General features: G+C 37.2%; 1 protein-coding gene across 2 annotated transcripts; it reads right to left on the bottom strand.

The window, feature by feature from the left end:
• Positions 1–283: 283 nt before the first annotated feature.
• On the bottom strand, positions 284–6,285 carry LOC115567053 (macrophage mannose receptor 1-like). 2 transcript variants are annotated; one of them, XM_030393231.1, is made up of 6 exons: positions 5,950–6,285; positions 2,801–2,848; positions 1,413–1,817; positions 714–1,055; positions 551–639; positions 284–424 (listed from the first exon to the last, which is right to left on the bottom strand). In XM_030393231.1, the coding sequence occupies exons 1-6, from the start codon at positions 6,002–6,004 to the stop codon at positions 326–328; spliced, it is 1,038 nt and encodes a 345-aa protein (XP_030249091.1). In that variant the 5' UTR covers positions 6,005–6,285; the 3' UTR covers positions 284–325. The 2 variants fall into 2 exon arrangements, with proteins under 2 accessions (XP_030249091.1, XP_030249092.1); XM_030393232.1 differs by lacking the exon at positions 5,950–6,285 and adding an exon at positions 5,226–5,295.
• Between the last annotated feature and the right edge of the window lie 13,688 nt (positions 6,286–19,973).

The following is a 19,973-nucleotide window of genomic DNA, read 5'->3' as shown; positions in this document are numbered from 1 at the left end:
CGCTTTCATGCAGACTCTGCATGCCCAGTGTGTGTCAGGCACCCTTGAAATTAGATGAGTTTATTTGCCTCCTACATCGCAGGCTCTGCGATGTGACTATTGCACACGTGTACATCGCGATGACGATGCTCAAACGATATATCATGCAGCTCTACCGCTGAATCGTAATCAAATCGACTTTGGAGGCTAGTGAAGATTAACACCTCTAGCAATTATCCTTTTGTTTAGAAAATAAAAGAAATGAATTGATCATACCCGATCTATGGTTTCAGCTCTGCATTTACATACACAAAAAGCCAAAAAGCAGACAAGAATGTAAATTGCATTAATATTCCCCCAGTTTCTTTTCCTCCTGTTTTCTGGGCTGCATCTTCCATTGCAGATTGAAGTCAGTCCACCCTTTACTTGTTAGCTCAGCACCAAGCTGAAGAGGAAAAAAAATATATACTGATTAAATATCACAGGCCATACTCATCAGTTGTAGACTTGAGTTTCATGTCAATTTCTTCATCATGTGTAATTTACACTTCAGGTAGAGAAAGAATTTCACCTGCTTCAGGATTTGGATGTTTGTAGCTGGATCAGCTAAGTCGGCATCAGACTGAATCTTCATCTTGATCATGGTTCTCAATCTTAAAACTGAACAGTACGATAAACATGTGTCATATAACAAAAGAACCCATGTGCTGAAATTTGCACTGTTAAAAGGTCACCTTGATGGCAGATGAAAGGAAACTTGTACGGACAGTTGATGTCATTCCATTCATGTAGAGAATTCTCGACCACACAGAATTGATTCCCAAGATAGTTATCTGGGCAGCCACTTCTCCAAAATCTAAAAGAGCTCTGGGTGTTGTCGGACCAAGTCCACGGCACTCGGTACAGACCAATCCAAGCTTGAGCATTGCCTGGTTTTGCAGAATACACGTCACTGTTTTCTTTGGTGTTCTCGATCGTCGGCAGGTCTGTGTAGTGTTCTCTGCAGTATGCTTGAGCAGAATGCCATGTTTTTGAAGCTGAGATGAACACATAGGTTTTCTCATTTTGGTTTGTAGCTGCAGTGGACAAAAATGAAGCCAATTTAACAGTTAATTAAATGATTTCAGTTGCTTCACAGTTGTCTTTTCTGTGCAATGAGGCTACAGCTATACTATGATTTAGCTACATAACAGTGGAAGCTGTGTGTAAGAGTTAAAGCTCTGTCATGTTGGCCTTGAAAATGTGATGGGCATTTCTTTTTACTATTTTCTCATATTTCATAGATCAACAAACAATTTATGTATTCATAAAAAAAATACTAGATTAATTAATGGAAAAAATATTCTGTATATAATAGTCAGGACTCCAACAAACAAAGTGAGACTGAAAACGATCTGAGAAAGTAAAATCCATAAACTCAAATCTTTTCTTACCAGTGTAACAAACAAAACTCTTGAGTGATTGACAGGACACATCATGCCATCCTCGAGTACTGCCCATAATTACACAGTTTTCCTTTCCTCCTCCACTATTTGGGTCTCCACCCTTCCAGTTGTGGTAACCAGTTTGGCTTGTTTTACTAGTTGCTGACCATCTCCAGGAGTTTGTGTCATTGCCCATAACTCCCTTCCAGGACTTTGGGTCATCCTTCAATCCTATCCATGCCCATGAATAGGAGAAATCAGGTTTGAGCCTTTTAAAATCATCAACGCTTTCGAAGGTCGCCAGGTCAGTGTACTTCTCTCTGCAGTAATGTTGAGCATCGCTCCAGGTCATTAAAGTGTTGATGTAGTAGTACTTTCGCAGTGGGAACCGATAGCAGGAGCTGAAGCTAAATCCTGAGGATTGATGAGAGAATGCATAGTTAGCACAAGTGTTATTAGTATTATCAAATAGTAGATAACTAACATCCCAGCAAATATTCGTTGGGTGGTGACGTCACGTCCCTGGCTTGGGGGCGACTGATATGGATTCATCAGGGCTGATACCGATTAGCAGAAATCAAGGGGACTGTAAAATCATATTGTGGACAGCTATTCATTTACAGTAAAATTGATTTCTTAGTATCAAAATTTTAAACAACCAGGGATGGAATGAAGTACGATTTACTCAAGTACTGTTCATTAGTACAATTTTAAGGTACTTTGCTGGAGTATATCCATGTATTGTTATGTTATTCTTCTTTTTATAGGCTATTAATTTGGACATTTTACCAATCAGATATTGTTGTGTGTGGGACACTGTGTCAGAGAACGTTGCATTAGAGCGATAATAGCACATTTTTAAATTCCTTTGAAAAATCCCTGATACCAATACTGATAAATGCAGACTATCGGTCGGGGCTGATAATTGGTCTACCATTGATAAAAACAAATAGGGAAATATTGGTGTCATTTTTGCCATTAAATTTGAATAAGTTGTGTCTTTGTGTCTTCAATACTATATTTTAAGATCAAAATATATACCTGAACTTGAACAGAATACGTTCAATAGGGAGGACATACAGCAGATGTACAGGTAATGTCTGCAGGCTGGCAAAACTTACATTTTGGAACAACTTTGGAACACAACGGGATGTTTTGATTGGACAATCAAACGACGGTAACTTGTCTTCTCAATATTTGCTGGGATTCTACAACTAAAATTTGGGTGAATTTGGTATGGGTCATTTCGTTTCAGACCACATGCTTTGCCTGAGAATACATAGGTAGCACTTTATTACTTATCTAAATAAAATGACTAATTCCCCTTTTCCTGTTGCTACTCAAGAAGTTGAGCTTTATTGTTATTTGTGACAAACTAAATGATACCCTTAACTCACCAAAGAAGAGGAGAATCAGAGTCGCATAGCAATCCATTTCTGATCTTACTGCAATCAAGAAGGCAATCGGTCAGTATAACATGCATGTTAGGTCACCAAATGTCATAACTGAACAGTTATTATAAAGATGTGAGTCCTAAGAAATGCAGCAAAATGAGTCGGAGAAATGGAACTCTTGAGAAAAGTTCTTAGAAAATGAGTGAATCCACTGGTTGCTTTTAGAAGTTGTGCGTAGAAGCATGTTAAAACATGACAAAGTCAATACAAAGATACATGGGTGATGACTTTGTATTTCTGGGACCACTTTATTAGGTGGCCGGTTATCATGATTTTGGTGATTTGCATGTACATACAAGTTGGAATTTAAACTGGATTAAATTTAATTTGGGTGGAAAAAAACATGAACACATGGACACATGAAAAATGTCCACTTTGATTGTAATCACACCCCACTCCACACTGAGATCATTGAAATGGGTTTACAATATTGTACATATGCAGTGTTGGGGAGTAACGAATTACATGTAACGACGTTACGTAATTTAATTACAAAATGTACGTAATTGTAATCCGTTACATTACTGGGAGAAAATATGTAATTAAATTACAGTTGCTTTTGGAAATTTCAATGATTACAACTTAAGTTACATTTGAAAAATCACAGCAAAAGCTCGGATTTATGAAATAGTTTTTCGCCCCCCTGGATTCATGTTTGTTTTTAGTTTTTTTCATATCAATATCCTCCTTCCAAAACTGATGCTTGTGATTGGCTCTCTCTGGTCATGTGCCATTCGACTCAACTGACAAACCGTACGGCGGCAGTCAGACTCAGCAGCAACAGTGTCGGCGGCACACAAGATGTTCCTGGGCTGGAAACACAGAAAACACTTCATACAGACAGAATCCAGGCTTCCCTGTATTACAAAGGTGGCTCTCTGTTAACCCGGCTAGATCACAATGGTAACTTATGCTTAGCTCATAACCTGGTCCCGACCAGGTTCTGTTCAGAGTTTAATCATAAAATCGGCTCTAAAAGCGCCGCTGTTTCACTATTTAACTCATGTACAGCTGACGTCACCTTTCCTTTGAAAGTCCAGTGGAGCTGGATCAGAGCATTTGTACGGAGGGAGAGATCGCGCTGATCCGCTGCTGTTTACTTTCTCTCTGAGCGTCTCCGTCTACAGATGTTTAGCTGAGGGGAAACGCTGCTCAGCTGTTGATCCGACTCGCGTCAGGAGGTCATTTATTAGGCTGTAGCCTGTTTACTTTATATACAGTCAGTCACCACTGAAAGAAGTTGTGCGCTCGCAGCAGGACAGATAATTTAACTTAATGTGGCCATGAATAAATTAATAGTTTCGCCTGTTATGTGTTGCCCAAACGCAGTAAATCTTGAGTAGGTCTACTCTGTTTTCTGACATTTAAAAAGGTCTTTGTACAGAGACAACATGAGATTTGCTTGTAGCTACAGCACCTAAAAAACCCACTGTAACCTATTTTCACACGCACACCAGCCTCGCTTTCAATAAAACACACACTGGCATTTTATAATTGCTATCAGTGAAATATATGAAAACAATCTAAAACACAGTTTAAAACAACAGTTGTTGTTGCTCTAAAGCTTCATATTTAAAAGCAGCTCAGTGTAGAGCTGTCAGAAATTAAAATCAGCTTCCTCTTGTCATATTTGTAGCAACACTGTTGCTTCAGGCTGTGATCAGGCTTTTTTGTATCGCTCATACTCTCTCCATTAAAACAACCTGCTCCTCTTGGCTGAAATCAGCCCGTTGCCGCTCCATTTAGTGAGGAAGTGAGCCTCCTTCAGTACAGGCCGAAGGTCAGACTCATAATATATGGTTAAACCTTTGAACTGAAAGGTTTATCACACTATAGGTCTTAAAATGTGAAAATTCAAAATTAAGAAAAGTAATCAAAATGTAATCAAATGTAATTAGTTACATTACTTTGAGAAAGTAATTGAAATAGTTACACTACTATTACATTTTCAACAGGGTAACTTGTAATTGTAACCAATTACATTTCCAAAGTAATCTTCCCAACACTGTTCATATGTAATGCAAAGTAATCCTGGTTACTGTTAAGACAATTTTGATCTGCAAATCATCAAATCAATACTTTTCCTGGTCCATAAAAGTTCCCAACAACTTTCTTTCAGTATGAAGTAATGTGAAACAATATGAGCAACTTCAAAGTAGTTCAATGTGTAGCTCCACCTTGACTACCTCTACTACTACTTTTAAATACTGAAAGTGAATAATATTAGCTGAAATGAACAAAAACATGACGGCTTTTGACAGAGATTTTCTGATGAAAACAGCTTCAGAGTTTCAGATTATAGCAACGGGATAAAAAATATGATTCCTATCATCTTACTTATTCAACATAAATAAGAAGACATACTTACAAATTTAAAGGTCAGCTGTTGATTATTGGGATTTGAACTGTTTGCAGCTAATCTTCCACACATACAGACATCAATGATGCCTTTGACACAAGGAGCACAGCGTGAAGTGCTTTTGATACTATTTTCATATGCAAATCATGACCTTGTTAAAAGCTGTCTCCTTTGGCTCATGTGTACAGGAAGCCTTTCAAAGCCTCTTAATACCTTCAAATAAGGATGTATTGGCAAGTTGACTAGCTGCACTTAAGATTCATAATGGATTATACAGACATAATTTAGGTTCACCTAGAACATATGTGTCAAACTCAAGGCCCGCAGGCCACATCCGGCCCAGCATACAATTATATCCGGCCCGCGAGATCATTTTATGTATCTTCTTTTAATGGCCCGGCGATATGAAGCACAAATAACACACAAACTACAAATCCCATAAAGTAGCGCATCAGCTGCCTTTTTGAATATGCTACCTGCGATCATTCCCGTGTCAACTACGTCAGATCAAGCATCTGTTAATGTATACAACCCTAATTTACAATCAAAGCTAGCCCCTACCAATGGCCAAGTGAAAAGTTGATTCTGAAAACAGAGCCTTTCAAAACCGGTGGGAGAATGAGTATATATTTACTGACATTGCCTGTAAACCTGTTTGTCTCATGTCTCAGATGTAATGTTGCTGTATAATCTAAGATGGCACTATGAGACAAAACATCAGGACTTAAAAAACCTGGATGCAGAGCAGAAGCTACAGAAGGTAGAAGAGTTGAGGAGGATTCCGACATCACAGCAGACGTTTTTCACCAAAGCCAAATCGCAGCGAAATGAAGAGCTGCATGATGAATGTGTGCAACGTCACTTGTCCAGATAAAAAGCAGGCGTTTGCAAATGTAAGCCTTAGCAGAAATACGGTTGCTGATCGGGTTTGTGAGATGGCCACTGATTTGAAAACACAGTTGATTGAAAGAGGGTAAGACGTTGTTGCATACTCCCTTGCTCTGGATGAAAGTACTGACACGACTGACACTGCACAGCTGGCCATCTAAGAAAAGATGCTAAGCATCAAGCTCTGACAAACTGGCATAAGAGCAAAGAAAATGGAATATTTTGATTTGTTATGATTTAAACTTTTACTTAGGTCATTAAAATTCTCCAGCAAGCTTTTGACAAACTGCAAGATTCTCTTTTTCACCTGAAATAAGTCCTCGATGCAAACAAAAACAAGTGCATGATATTCTCAAGAGCCAGAGATATTGCAGATATTGGTCTGCATGTTACCACTCTAACAGGACACAATATTGAATGGTTTCTGAATACAAATATTTGAGTATCTGGCTGAATCAGACATTCACATTTAAATTTCATTTTAACACACTTTTAACAAGCTAAAACAATACAAACAAGATTATTTATACAGAAACAAAACTACTTTACACATGTTCTGTAGGAAACAGATAATTGAAGCTGTCTTATTATCCATCCACTCTTACTCAGCTAGACTCGGTTTATCACTCCACTCTCATATTAATTGCTGGTGACTGTTGTTCCACACATCTTTGTATTCTATATGAAAAAATTGGAAGGGCACCTTTAACAGTAAGACGTGACAGTAGCGGTGTCACGATTCTCCAAATCATCGATTCGATTACATTTTCGATTCTAAAGTCACAGATCTATTCGATTCGCGATTTTTACATTTATCTTTTTTTAAAGCACAGGTTGGTACGCCATTTTTAGACAAGACTTTTATGTAATATAATTTCTGACCTTTGTTCGCAATGTACCACACTACATTGTCAAATTTAAAACATTAACAACATAATGTAACAATAACTTATATCTTCAGTCAATTGGAAACTTACCAAAATAACCTGCCATCTAGTTTCTGCAGAGCTTGCAAACTAGGGCCTTTTTGTCGACAACGCGAACGTTGTCAACATAATTCTGGAAATCTAAAATACTTCCACACCGGCAACTTCAGTGAAAGAGGAGGGGGTTCAAATTCTGATGGGTCTCCTGCATCTGCAGTTGCTATTGTTGTAAGAGTGCCCCTTTCAGGAATAGGGCGGTGCGGGAGGTGTGGGAGGTGCGTACGGCGTGAGTGGGCGAGCGAGAGTGAGGGAGCGTGCGTATGTGCGGACAGTGAATGAATGGGAGAGGAAGGAGAAGCAAAAGGAGTAGCAGTAGTAGCGACAGCAATAAAGTGTACAATATAGGCAGCAGTTTGGCTGTGAATAAAGGCGACAGCTAGACACAGCAAAGCTCACTGGTGTTATTTCCCAACATGTGAAAGGGGGTTCACCCCGAAGGTAACTAAGGCCCTGGAGGAAATCATCTCCCCTGTGCTTCCCGACCACGGTCCGGGAGCCAAACGGGAATGGTGTAACACTATGCTATCGTTTGGCTGTAGTTGCTGGCAGTAGCTAAGTTAGAGGAGGTTGACTCGCAGCACTTCAACACGTGTGTGTTTTTCTCCGCCGTGCCGACTGGACGTGACATGGGGGCGTGGCAGCATCGATGATTCCATTTTTTAATTCGAAGTTTGAGATTGTGACTTGCATCGATTTTGATTTTAAATCGAAATCGTGACAACCTTACGTGACAGCCATTGATTTCTGTTTCTTTATTAAAGCCTTGAAGGGCAACATGCCACCATATATCAGCTCTTTAATAAACTGGCCACAAAGTCACTATTGAACATGCTCTAGAGATTTTTGGGGAAATCTTTTGGGGAAACTGCTTTCAGTTTAAGTGCTTCGTACACTTGGAACATTTTACAATGTACATTTAAACTTGTTACAGTTATACATATAGGTCAGTTTAAGACTTTGTATGAAATTAAAAGGTTTTGTCACTACTTTAATAATTTGATGTAGGTGTCCTGAATTTTAAAACAGTCTTCTCAACTTTTCGAACACTTGCATACAAGCTGGAACACAGAGATAAGCAATTAAAAATCCACAGTGGCTTTGGCTTACAAATGCACAAATAAGGGCAATAAAAAGAGCAGTAAAAAATCTAAAACTGATTTATTTAAAAATGAAATCTGACAAAGGTTTTAAAAATAGGCAAATGACAAATTTGACAAAGGGCACGTTACTATTTTCTAGTACAGGAAACACATGCATCCTCAGGCAAACTTCTGAAAAGCTCACATTTACATATGAAAATGAGGAATCTGACAAAGGTCACCTTATAGTGTTGTTTTCATCAGGAGTTAGATAGTAAAATGTTTGACTTTGATTTTGAAATGTAATCCATGTTTTCTGCCTTCACTTGATTCACAGGCAAAATAAACACATATAGCAAGAATGTGGTTTTCAGGAGAGAAGACACACAGCCACATAATGAATACATGTATAAAGCTTTCTGTTATACTTGTGCATTACACTAACATTGTTACTCAGCAAACATGGATTACATTAATTTATGACTATTTTGTTATTCCAGTTGGGCTGGTGTCTATTTTGCCCTGTTGCTATGACGACCAGTAAAACTAAGCGAGGAGAGGCGAGGTGAGTTGCGCTGAGCTGCCAGGACCGATCATTTACGGCATGGCGTCAAAACGAAAGTATGCATCTGGTTCAGAAAAAGGAAGAAACTAGATGAAGAAAAAAACTTGGAATCTATCCATCGTAGTTTGACAAAATAGGGGCCCCCAAACAGCATCTTGCATAGGGTCCCCAAACTGACAGAAACGGCCCTACATTCTTTTACAGTATTAATTTATATTAATCAAACATAGACCGCTTTATTGGCCAGACTGACAGATTGGTCTAAAATATTGTAGATATGTTGGTATTGGCTTAAACGTCACAGGACACTGTGGTACAGAAAAACAATAACATAACATCTGTCAATTGTTATTAACACCTTGGAGTTGCTCCGACTTTTAACCAAAGTAGAAGAGAATCAGAGTCACATTACGATCAATTCATGACTTCTCTGTAAACAAGGAGAAAATATGTATAAAAATGCACAACCACACAGCTTCTTTTTAGTTATTTTGGTTGTATAGACCTCTGAGTGACCCTCGAAACTCAAAATGCAGTGCAAGTTGCATATAAGCTATCGTGTGTTATAGTAAATCAACTGATAATCAAACAGGATTATCAGGATTATTACTGAGTAGGAGGAGGAAATCTGTTTTACATGAGAGAGCGATACAAAAGTACACCAACCAGACAAAATTAGGAAAAAAGGCACCAAAGCTGAAATGTTCTTCTTGAGAATAATCATTATCTAACTTGCTTACTTGTTTATTCTACATAAATATAAAGACATTCTCACAAGTTTAGAATTCAGCTGTTGATTATTGAGGTCTCTTTGTAGTAAATCCTCTAAACGTAAAGACTCTGTTCATGTCTTTTGATACCACATACTGCACAGTAGAATATGCTTCTGCCTCTATTTTCATTTGTAAATCATGAATTTGGTAAAGGTTAACATGTGGTGCTCATGTTTACTTATTTAAACCAACCTTATTTGCTTCAAATATGGATGTATTGACTAGCTGACTAGTTTCATTCATAATGGCTTGTATACGTGTTAAATTTAGGTTCACTTAAAACAAACTAAATGGTTCATATTATTTTGATAAATGTTACCAAGTTATTTGGAACTGGATATCATTTCTTTACCCAACAGTATCAGAACTCAGATATCGTGGAATTACCACTCAAAGCAGAGTATCCTTACGAATCCTTCAAGCCAGGAGTGAATTAAAATGATCAAGTGGGTGTTGACAATAATAAATCAAATCATTTGGTAACAAACTATTTTTTATTCACCCAGTATCATACACAAGGAATTTTAAGGAAGACAGAAAAACAGAATACATTTAATTCACTGAAGATAAAAAGCTGTTTATAGTATGATGAAACTCTAAATTCTATGTTCATAATGTCTTCAAATCCAAGGTTATGTCTGAGCACACAAGACCAAAGCAAGCAGCTAATCTTGACATTTGAGAATCTTACACTAATTAAATTATTAGAGGTGTGGAAATTTCTCTGAATTTATCCTCAGAAATACTCTTCTGACATTAGGTTGACTTTACTTTTGTAGGAGGTATGTCGGAGAGAGGCAAAGATCATCTGCGCATGATTAAAAACTCACCTAGTATTTTTTAAAGCAGACATCTCGGGGCTCAGTTTTTATGAACTTGCTGGGAAGTACATACTGGACGAGACTTCTGCCTCAAAACAGTTATTAATCACGTAATTTTTACCTGAAGCTAATGTCTGCAGCCATGAATGATAATGTTTTCAGCAGACCCAGCTAATCAGCAAATCTGACGTGGCACTGTCAACTTTTCTGTCCAATTTTGAGAGAGTTGTGTGCAACAAAGTCAACAGATGCCTTATCTTAAAGCTGCCATGTGAAAACAATATTATTGTAGATTACAGCAATCGTGTACGGCACTGCAGATGGATAAATGTTTTGTTTTTGTCATGTTTATGTATTGAAAAGATGCAGCTGTCATAACATAGACTGCTGTAGTCTGATTATTGGGGGAGATTTGGAATACAAGTGGAATTCAAAAGATGACAAAGTAGCCATGTGCAGTAATATTGATTACTGAAGATGCCATACACTGAGTTCAATCAAGATATATTGAGAACCGTTTTATATTCAAATTAATGACAGCTGAATCATAATCAAATCGACTTTGGAGGCTAGTGAAGATTAACACCTCTAGCAATTATATTTTTGTTTAGAAAATGACAAAAGAAATGAATTGATCATACCCTATCTATGGTTTCAGCTCTGCATTTACATACACAAAAAGCCAAAAAGCAGACAAGACTGTAAATTGCATTAATATTCCCTGAGTTTCCCTTCCTCCTGTTTTCTGGGCTGAATCTTCCATTGCAGATTGAAGTCAGTCCACCCTTGACTTGTTAGCTCAGCACCGACCTGAAGAGGAAAAAAATATATACTGATTAAATATCACAGGCCATACTCATCAGTTGTAGACTTGAGTTTCATGTCAATTTCTTCATCATGTGTAATTTACACTTCAGGAGGAGAAAGAATTTTACCTGCTGCAGTATTTGGATGTTTGTAGCTGGATCAGTTAAGTCGGCATCAGACTGAATCTTCATCTTGATCATGGTCCTCAATCTTAAAACTGAACAGTACGATAAACATGTGTCATACAACAAAGGAACCCATGTGCTGAAATTTGCACTGTTAAAAGGTCACCTTGATGGCAGATGAAAGGAAACTTGTCCGGACAGTAGGCGTCATTCCATTCATGTAGAGAATTCTCAACCACACAGAATTGATTCCCACCATAGTTATCGGGGCCGCCACTTCTCCAAAATCTAAAAGAGCTCTGGGTGTTGTCGGACCAAGTCCACGGCACTCGGTACAGACCAATCCAAGCTTGAGCATTGCTTGGTTTTGCAGAATACACGTCATTGTTTTCTTCAGTGTTCTCGATCGTCGGCAGGTCTGTGTAGTGTTCTCTGCAGTATGCTTGAGCAGATTGCCATGTTTTTGAAGCTGAGATGAACACATAGGTTTTCTCATTTTGGTTTGTAGCTGCAGTGGACAGAAATGAAGCCAGTTAACAGTTATTAAAATGATTCCGGTTGTGCTACAGCTGTCTCTTCTGTGCAATGAGGCTATAGCTACACTATGATTTCACTGTATAACAGGGAAAGCTGTGAGTGAGAGTTTACCGCTCTGTCATGTTGGCCTTGAAAATGTGTTTGGCATTTTTTTTTTTACTGTTTTCTGACATTTTGTAGATCAACAAACAATTTATGGAAAAAAATAGTCAGTTTAATCTGTAGTTTAGACTCCAACAAACAAACCCAGTCTGAAAACAATATGAGATGGCAACAAACAAAGAGAGTTTAAGTTTAAGCCAGAAAGTAAAATCCATAAACTCAAATCTTTTCTTACCTTTGTAACAAACAAAAGTCCTGAGTGATAGACAGGGCGCATCATACCAGCTTCCAGTACTGACCATAGTTACGCAGTTTTCATTTCCTCCTACACTCCTTGGTTCTGTACCACCCCAGTTGTGGTAACCAGTTTTGCTTGTTTTACTAGTTGCTGACCATCTCCAGGAGTTTGTGTCATTGCCCATAGCTACCTTCCAGGACTTTGGGTCATCCTCCAATCCTATCCATGCCCATGTATAGGAAAAATGTGGTTTGAGCCTGCTGATATCATCAATGCTTTCGAAGGTCGCCAGGTCAGTGTACTTCTCTCTGCAGTAATGCTGAGCATCGCTCCAGGTCATTAAAGTGTTAATGTAGTAGTACTTTCGCAGTGGGAACCGAGAGCAGGAGCTGAAGCTAAATCCTGAGGATTGATGATAGAATGCATATTTAGCACAAATGTTATTAGTATTCTGAAATAGTAGATAACTAACATTCCAGCAAATATTCGTTGGGTGGTAGTTTTCAGTAAAAATTAATTTCTTAAATTTTTAAGCAACCAGTGATGAAATAGAATACAATTTATTCAAGTATAGGGCTGGGCGATATGGCCTAAAAACAGAATCTCCGATTTTTTCACACCAAACTCGACTACGATATTAATCGATTTTTTCTCCTTCTCAGAAACAAACTACAAATGATAGAGAAATTGCATTGCATTTACTTTAATGCTTTTATTTATTTATTTTTAAATTGCCCTGCCATCGTAAACAGTGCATCTTCGAACTCACTTGAAAAGTTAAATAAAAGCGCATTCTTTTGAAAAGATTGTGTCCCTTTCTGATAAAATGTGTTTGTAAACATAAATTTAACATGTCAGATTGCTTGCTATTATTAGAATAGATCAGTTTCCCCATTGGCATTGATAAAGTGTGAACATAACTTTCATTAAATACTTTATTTTGCAAAAGGTGCCTTTTGTTTACAAAAAGTATTTTGTATCCCTGAAGATATGTGAACTAAATTAAACATCTGCATGCATTGCATAGTAAAAATTACATGTTGGTAGATGTACAGGACAAGAGATGTGTGCTTGCTGTCTTTTCTACCTGCTGCCTCTGGCTCGAGGTCTCATTGTAGCTTCGTAGCACAAATCTGGGGTCGAAAGTTTTTTAGCATGTGGATGAACCTCCGGCTTTTCCACTGTATATACGGTCACAATGTCTTTAGCGATATGCAAATTGACTGCATCCGTAACAGCTGTCCACTGGGACCCTTTCTTCTCATACAGAACACAATGATTAAATGATTCCGCTTATGATTTGTTCGAGGTCTGATGCCACAAAACCAAGCTACTAACAAGACAGTGCCTTTTCGGGAACAAACTCTTTGCTTGCTGCATGTAGTTGTGTTTGTTTCTCTGAAAGTCAATGCGGGGGAAGGGCGCGGAGCCCACTATGAACTATGGGAGCCCATGGGGAGCGGCAGCGGAGTAAGTTAAAGAGAAAATCGATTTTTTTTTTTTTTTTTAAATCGTCCTAAACCACAAACACAAATTAATCGATTTTAACGATTTATCGCACAGCACTGCTCAAGTACTGTTCCTAAGTACAATTGAGGTACTTTACTGGAGTATTTCCAGGTACTGTTATTTTATTTTTCTTCTTCACTACATTGATTTGATCAATGTCGTGAAGTTTATTTAATTTAGCTTATTCTAATTACGTTTTTATAGGCTATTAATTGTGACCTTTTACCAATCAGATACTGTTGCGAGCGGGACATTGTGTCAGAGAATGCTGCATTTTCGCGATAAAAGCACATTTTTAAATTCCTTTGAAAAATCCCGGGGCTGATAATTGTTCTACCACTAATAAAAGCAAATAGGGAAATATTGGTCTCAGTTTTCCATTAGATTTGAATAAGGTGCAGCGCATACTAAAATACTTCATTTTATTTCCGTGTTTATGATGTATATGGTATACCTGAACTTGAACAGAATAGTTTTCATGGCGTGCGTGCAGGGAGGACATACAGTAGATGTCCAGGTAATGTCTGAATGTTGGCTTAACGTATATTTTGGAACAACTTTGAATACATCTTGTTGGGCGATCAAACAACGATCACTTATCAATATTTGCTTGGATTCTACAACTAACATTTGGTTAACTTTGGTATGGGTCATTTCGTTTCAGACCACATGCTTTGCCTGAGAATACATAGTTTTCACATTAGTACTTAATTAAATAAAAGGATCATTCCCCCTTTTTTGTTGCTACTCAAGAAGTTTAGCTTTATTATTTTTTGTGACAAACTAAATGATACCCTTAACTTACCGAAGAAGAGGAGAATCAGAGTCGCATAGCAATCCATTTCTGATCTTGCTGCAATCAAGAAGGCAATCCATCAGTATAACATGCATGTTAGGTCACCAAATGTCATAACTGAACAGTTGTTATAAACATTCAAGTCCTAAGAAATGCAGCAAAATGAGTAGGAGAAATGGGACTCTTGAGAAAAGTTGTTAGAAAATAAGTTAATCCACTGGTTACTCTTAGAAGTTGTGCGTAGAGGCATGTTAAAATACAACAATACAAAGATACATGGGTGATCACTTTGTATTTCTGGGACCACTTTATTAGGTGGCCGGTTATCATGATTTTGGTGATTTGCATGTTCATACAAGCTGGAAGTCAAACTGGATTAAATTGATTTGTTCGGAAAAAAAATCGTGAAAAATGTTCACATCCACTTTTTAATCACACCCCACTCCACACTGAGATCATTGAAATGGGTTTACAACTATGTTCATATGTAGTGCAAAGTAATCCTGGTTACTGTTAAGACAATTTTGACCTGCAAATCATCAAATCAATACTTTTCCTGATCCATAAAAGTTCCCAACAACTTTCTTTCAGTATGAAGTAATGTGAAACAATATGAGCAACTTCAAAGTAGTTCAATGTGTAGCTCCACCTTGACTACCTCCACTACTTCTTTTAAATACTGAAAATTAATAATATTAGCTGAAATGAATACAAACATGACGGCTTTTGACAGAGAGATTTTCTGATGAAAACAACTTCAAAGTTTCAGATTATAGCTACTAGATAAAAAATATGAGTCCTATCATGTTACTTATTCCACATAAATATGAAGACATACTTACAAATTTAAAGTTCAGCTGTTGATTATTGGGATTTGAAGTCTTTTCAGTAAATCTTCCACACATACAGACATCGTTGATGCCTTTGACACAAGGAGCACAGTGTGAAGTGCTTTTGATAGTGCTTTTGATTTTCATATCCAAATCATGACCTTGTTAAAAGTTGACTCAGGTGGTTCATGTGTACATGAAGCCTGTCAAAGCCTCTAAATACCTTCAAATATTGATGTATTGACAAGTTGACTAGCTGCACTCAAAATTTATAATGGATTATATACAGACATAATTTAGGTTCACCTAGACTATAATGTTACCAAATAATTTATAAAAAACTATATTTTATTAGAATTTTGAAGATGTCAAATTAGATAATAGACAAATGAGACTGTATCAGAAACACATTACTATTCAGAGTATTTGTGTGTGTGTGTGTGTGTGTGTGTGTGTGTGTGTATTTATATTTATTTATGTACACGCACATACATACAAACATATATACGTAAAATGCATGTGCATGTGTGTATGCTTATAGATATAGATATAGATAGATATAGATATAGATATACACACATATACATATGTAAAGCTGTAGAGTTACTGCCTTCACCTCAGTTAATAATGATATTATATCTGCTGGTGATAAAGGGAAATACTGTGCTGCCCTCTTTGGGGATCTAACAAAAGCTTTTGATACTGTTAAACATGCTTTACTCATACAAAGGTTAAGTGATGCTGGTTTTGATTGTAATTCCTGTAATTGGTTTAAGGACATACCTGTCTCATAGGCAACAATGTGTAACTGTAGGAAATTATCGTTCCGTGTTTTTACCATTGACTAAAGGGGTTCCGCAAGGTTAAATATTGGGTCTTGTCTTATCCATGTAATAATCCTCTATAATAAATTGTTACCGCCATCTTTATGCTGATGATACAGTCCTCTACTACTGTTTAAAAACAACACATAAGGTCATTAAAATTCTCCAGCAAGCTTTTAAAAAACTGCAAGATTCTCTATTTAACCTGAAATAAGTCCTTGATGCAAACAAAACCAAGTGCATGATATTCTAAAGAGCCAGAGATATTGCAGACATTAGTCTGCATGTTACCACTCTAACAGGACACAATATTGAATGATTTCTAAATATGAGTATTTGAGTATCTGGTTGGATCGGACATTCGCATTTAAATTTTATTTTAACACAGTTGTTAGCAAGCTAAAACAAAAAGAAAGGTTATTTACACAAAAACAAAACTCTTTTTATCTGTCCACTCTTGCTCAACTAGACTCAGCCATTGATTTCAGTTTCTTTTTAAAGCCTTGATATCAGCTCTTTATTAAACTGGTCACAAAGTCACTTTTCAACACATACTAGAGAATGCATAATTCTCCAAGTTCCCTGGGTAAACACTAATCTGGGAAACTGCTTTCAGTTTAAGTGCTCCATACACTTGGAACATTTTACAATGTACATTTAAACTTGATACAGTCATACATATAGGTCAGTTTAAGATTTTGATTTTACTCAGTAAATAAGAATTTGTCAGTACAGTAACAAAAGTATGGCAGAAAAACAGAATAAATCTAGGTACATTTATCATATGAACATCTAATTAATATAATTTTTCTATTCATTTATTTTTTTAAAAACCTAAACAATTTTTCTAATCTATGTTTATGTCAAACTGAGAACACAAAAAATGGAAGCAGCAAATCTTCACATTTGAGAAGCTGGAACAAGACAATTATGTTTTTGCTTTGAAAATGAAAGCAGAAAATTAATCCATTAATCAAAATATGTTGTTTCAGCTCTGCCTTTCGTGCGTAATTATGTAATATAACATTAATAAATTTTATTTATATAGCACTTCTTAAAAACACAGTTTACAAAGTGCTTCACAAAACAAGGCAGAAGAAAGTAGAACAAACATATCAGTGTAAAATTGGATAAATCAAAATAAATGGCATTTACAGCTAAACAATTAGAAACAAATGAATAATAATAATAATAATAATAATAATAATAATAATAAAGATGAATAAAATAAGCCAAATAAAGAGATGGAATAAATCAAATAGGTGAAATACACATAACAAATACATTTTATATATTCAACGCAAAAGGACGTTGTCACAAAAACGTCTATAAAAATTTGTATTAAGAAGTGATTTGAAAGAAGTTACTGATCCTGCGAGCCTTATCTCCTCAGGCAGGACATTCGAAAGCCGAGGGGCCCTGATGGCGAAGGCTCCATCACCTTTAGTTTTACACCTCGACTTTGGAACGGTTAGAGGCTGTGAGCTGGCTCATAGGGAATAAAATGTCTGTGATATAGGTCGGAGCCAGACACAAGAGTACCTTAAAGATTATAAGTAAAATCTTAAAACCAATTCTTAAATGGACAGGGAGCCAATGAAGGGAAGCTAGAACTGGGGTATTGTGATGTCGTCTGTTAAACCCCGTTAGAAGCCTAGCTGCTGAATTCTGTACCAGTCGGAGGCGGGAGAGTGATTTCTGATTGATGACAGAGAGAAAGGAGTTGCAGTTGTCCAGTCTGGAATAGATGAATGCATAGATTACTTTTTCCAGTACAGTGGGTGAGAGCATGTGTTTGATTCTTGAAATGGATCTTAGTTGGTAGAAACAGGACTGGACCAGTTTGTTGACATGATTGATGAATGTGAGCTCTGAATCACATTGAACACCAATATTTTGTGCAGTGGGTTTTATGTTGACGGACAGGGGACCAAGGGATGGTTGACCATATCAAGCCAATGGGCAGCACACAACAAAAAGATAAATTATCACATTGTATTCCTTCATGGTTCTCTATTTGCTGCATCATAATGAAATACACACATTACTTGAGTAACAACATTGTTAAATGTGTTAGTGGATTTAAAGATAAAATATCAAGAATGTAAATTGCAATGATATTCCCTGAGTTTCTCTTCCTCCTGTTTTCTGGGCTGAATCTTCCATTGCAGATTGAAGTCAGTCCAGCCTTGACTTGTTAGCTCTGCACTAACCTGAAGAAGAAAAAAAAATATATACTGATTTAATATAAAAGGGCCATACTCATCAGTTGTAGACTTGAGTTTCTTATAATTTATAATTCTTCATTCCTCAATAATTTTACCTGCTGCAGGATTTCGGTGTTGGTAGCTGGATCAGTTAAATCGGCATCAGTCTGAATCGTCATCTTGACGGTTGTCTTCAATCTTGAAACTAAACAGTACAATAAAGATGCTTCGTTAAACAAAGTGACACAAATTTGATTGACAAAACCCTGAATAATTTCTCTCTGTGGGTGAAAGGTCACCTTGATGGCAGATGAAAGGAAACTTGTACAGACAGTTGTCATCATCCCATTCATGTTGAGGATTCTCAGCCATACAGAATTGATTCCCACCATAGTTATTTGGGCTACCACTTCTCCAAAATCTAAAAGAGCTCTGGGTGTTGTCGGACCAAGTCCACGGCACTCGGTACAGACCAATCCAAAGTTCAGCATTGCTTGGTTTTGCAGAATACACGTCATTGTTTTCTTTGGTGTTCTCGATGGTCGGCAGGTCTGTGTAGTGTTCTCTGCAGTATGCTTGAGCAGATTGCCATGTTTTTGAAGCTGAGATAAACACATAGGTTTTCTCAGTTTGGTTTGTGGCTGCAGTGGACAGAAATGAAACAAGTTTAACAGTTAATTTAGACAGTTGCGCCACAGTTGTCTCTTCTATGCAATGAGGCCACAGCTACACTATGATTTCACTTAATAACAGTGGAAGCTGTGTGTGAGAGTTTACTGCTCCGTCATGTTGGCCTTGAAAATGTGATGGGGATTTTTTTTTTTTTACCATTTTCTGATATTTTGTAGATCAACCAACAATGAATGTATTCATGAAAAAAATACTAGATTAATCAATGGAAAACATAGTCAGTATATAATAGTCAGGACTCAAACAAACAAACAAACAAACCCAGTCTGAAAACGATCTGAGACAAACAAAGAGAGTTTAACTTTAAGCCAACAAGTAAAATCCATGAACTCAGATCTTTTCTTACCAGTGTAACAAACAAAACTCCTTAGTGATTGACAGGACGCATCATACCATCCTCCAGTATTGCCCATAATTACACAGTTTTCCTTTCCTCCTCCACTATTTGGATCTCCACCCACCCAGTTGTGGTAACCAGTCTTGCTTGTTTTACTAGTTGCTGACCATCTCCAGGAGTTTGTGTCATTGCCCATAACTTCCCTCCAGGACTTTGGGTCATCCTTCAATCCTATCCATGCCCATGAATAGGAAAAATCAGGTTTAAGCCTTTTGATATCATCAACGCTTTCGAAGGTCGCCAGGTCAGTGTACTTCTCTCTGCAGTAATGCTGAGCATCGTTCCAGGTCATTAAAGTGTTAATGTAGTAGTACTTTCGCAGTGGGAACCGAGAGCAGGAGCCGAAGCTAAATCCTGAGGATTGATGAGAGAATGCATATTTAGCACAAGTGTTATTAGTATTATCAAATAGTAGATAACTAACATCCCAGCAAATATTTGTTTGGGTGGTGACGTCATGTCCCTGGCTTGGGGTCGACCGATATGGATTCTTTAGGGCCAATAACCGATCATTAGAAATCAAGGAGACTGAAAAATTGATTGATTTCTTAGTATCAAAATTTTTAACAACCACTGATGAAGT

The sequence above is a fragment of the Sparus aurata genome, chromosome 17 (assembly GCF_900880675.1).
Source record: "Sparus aurata chromosome 17, fSpaAur1.1, whole genome shotgun sequence".
NCBI lineage: Eukaryota > Metazoa > Chordata > Actinopteri > Spariformes > Sparidae > Sparus > Sparus aurata.
Note: the sequence above shows the minus strand (reverse complement) of the source record. Positions and strands in the feature narration are given on the sequence as shown.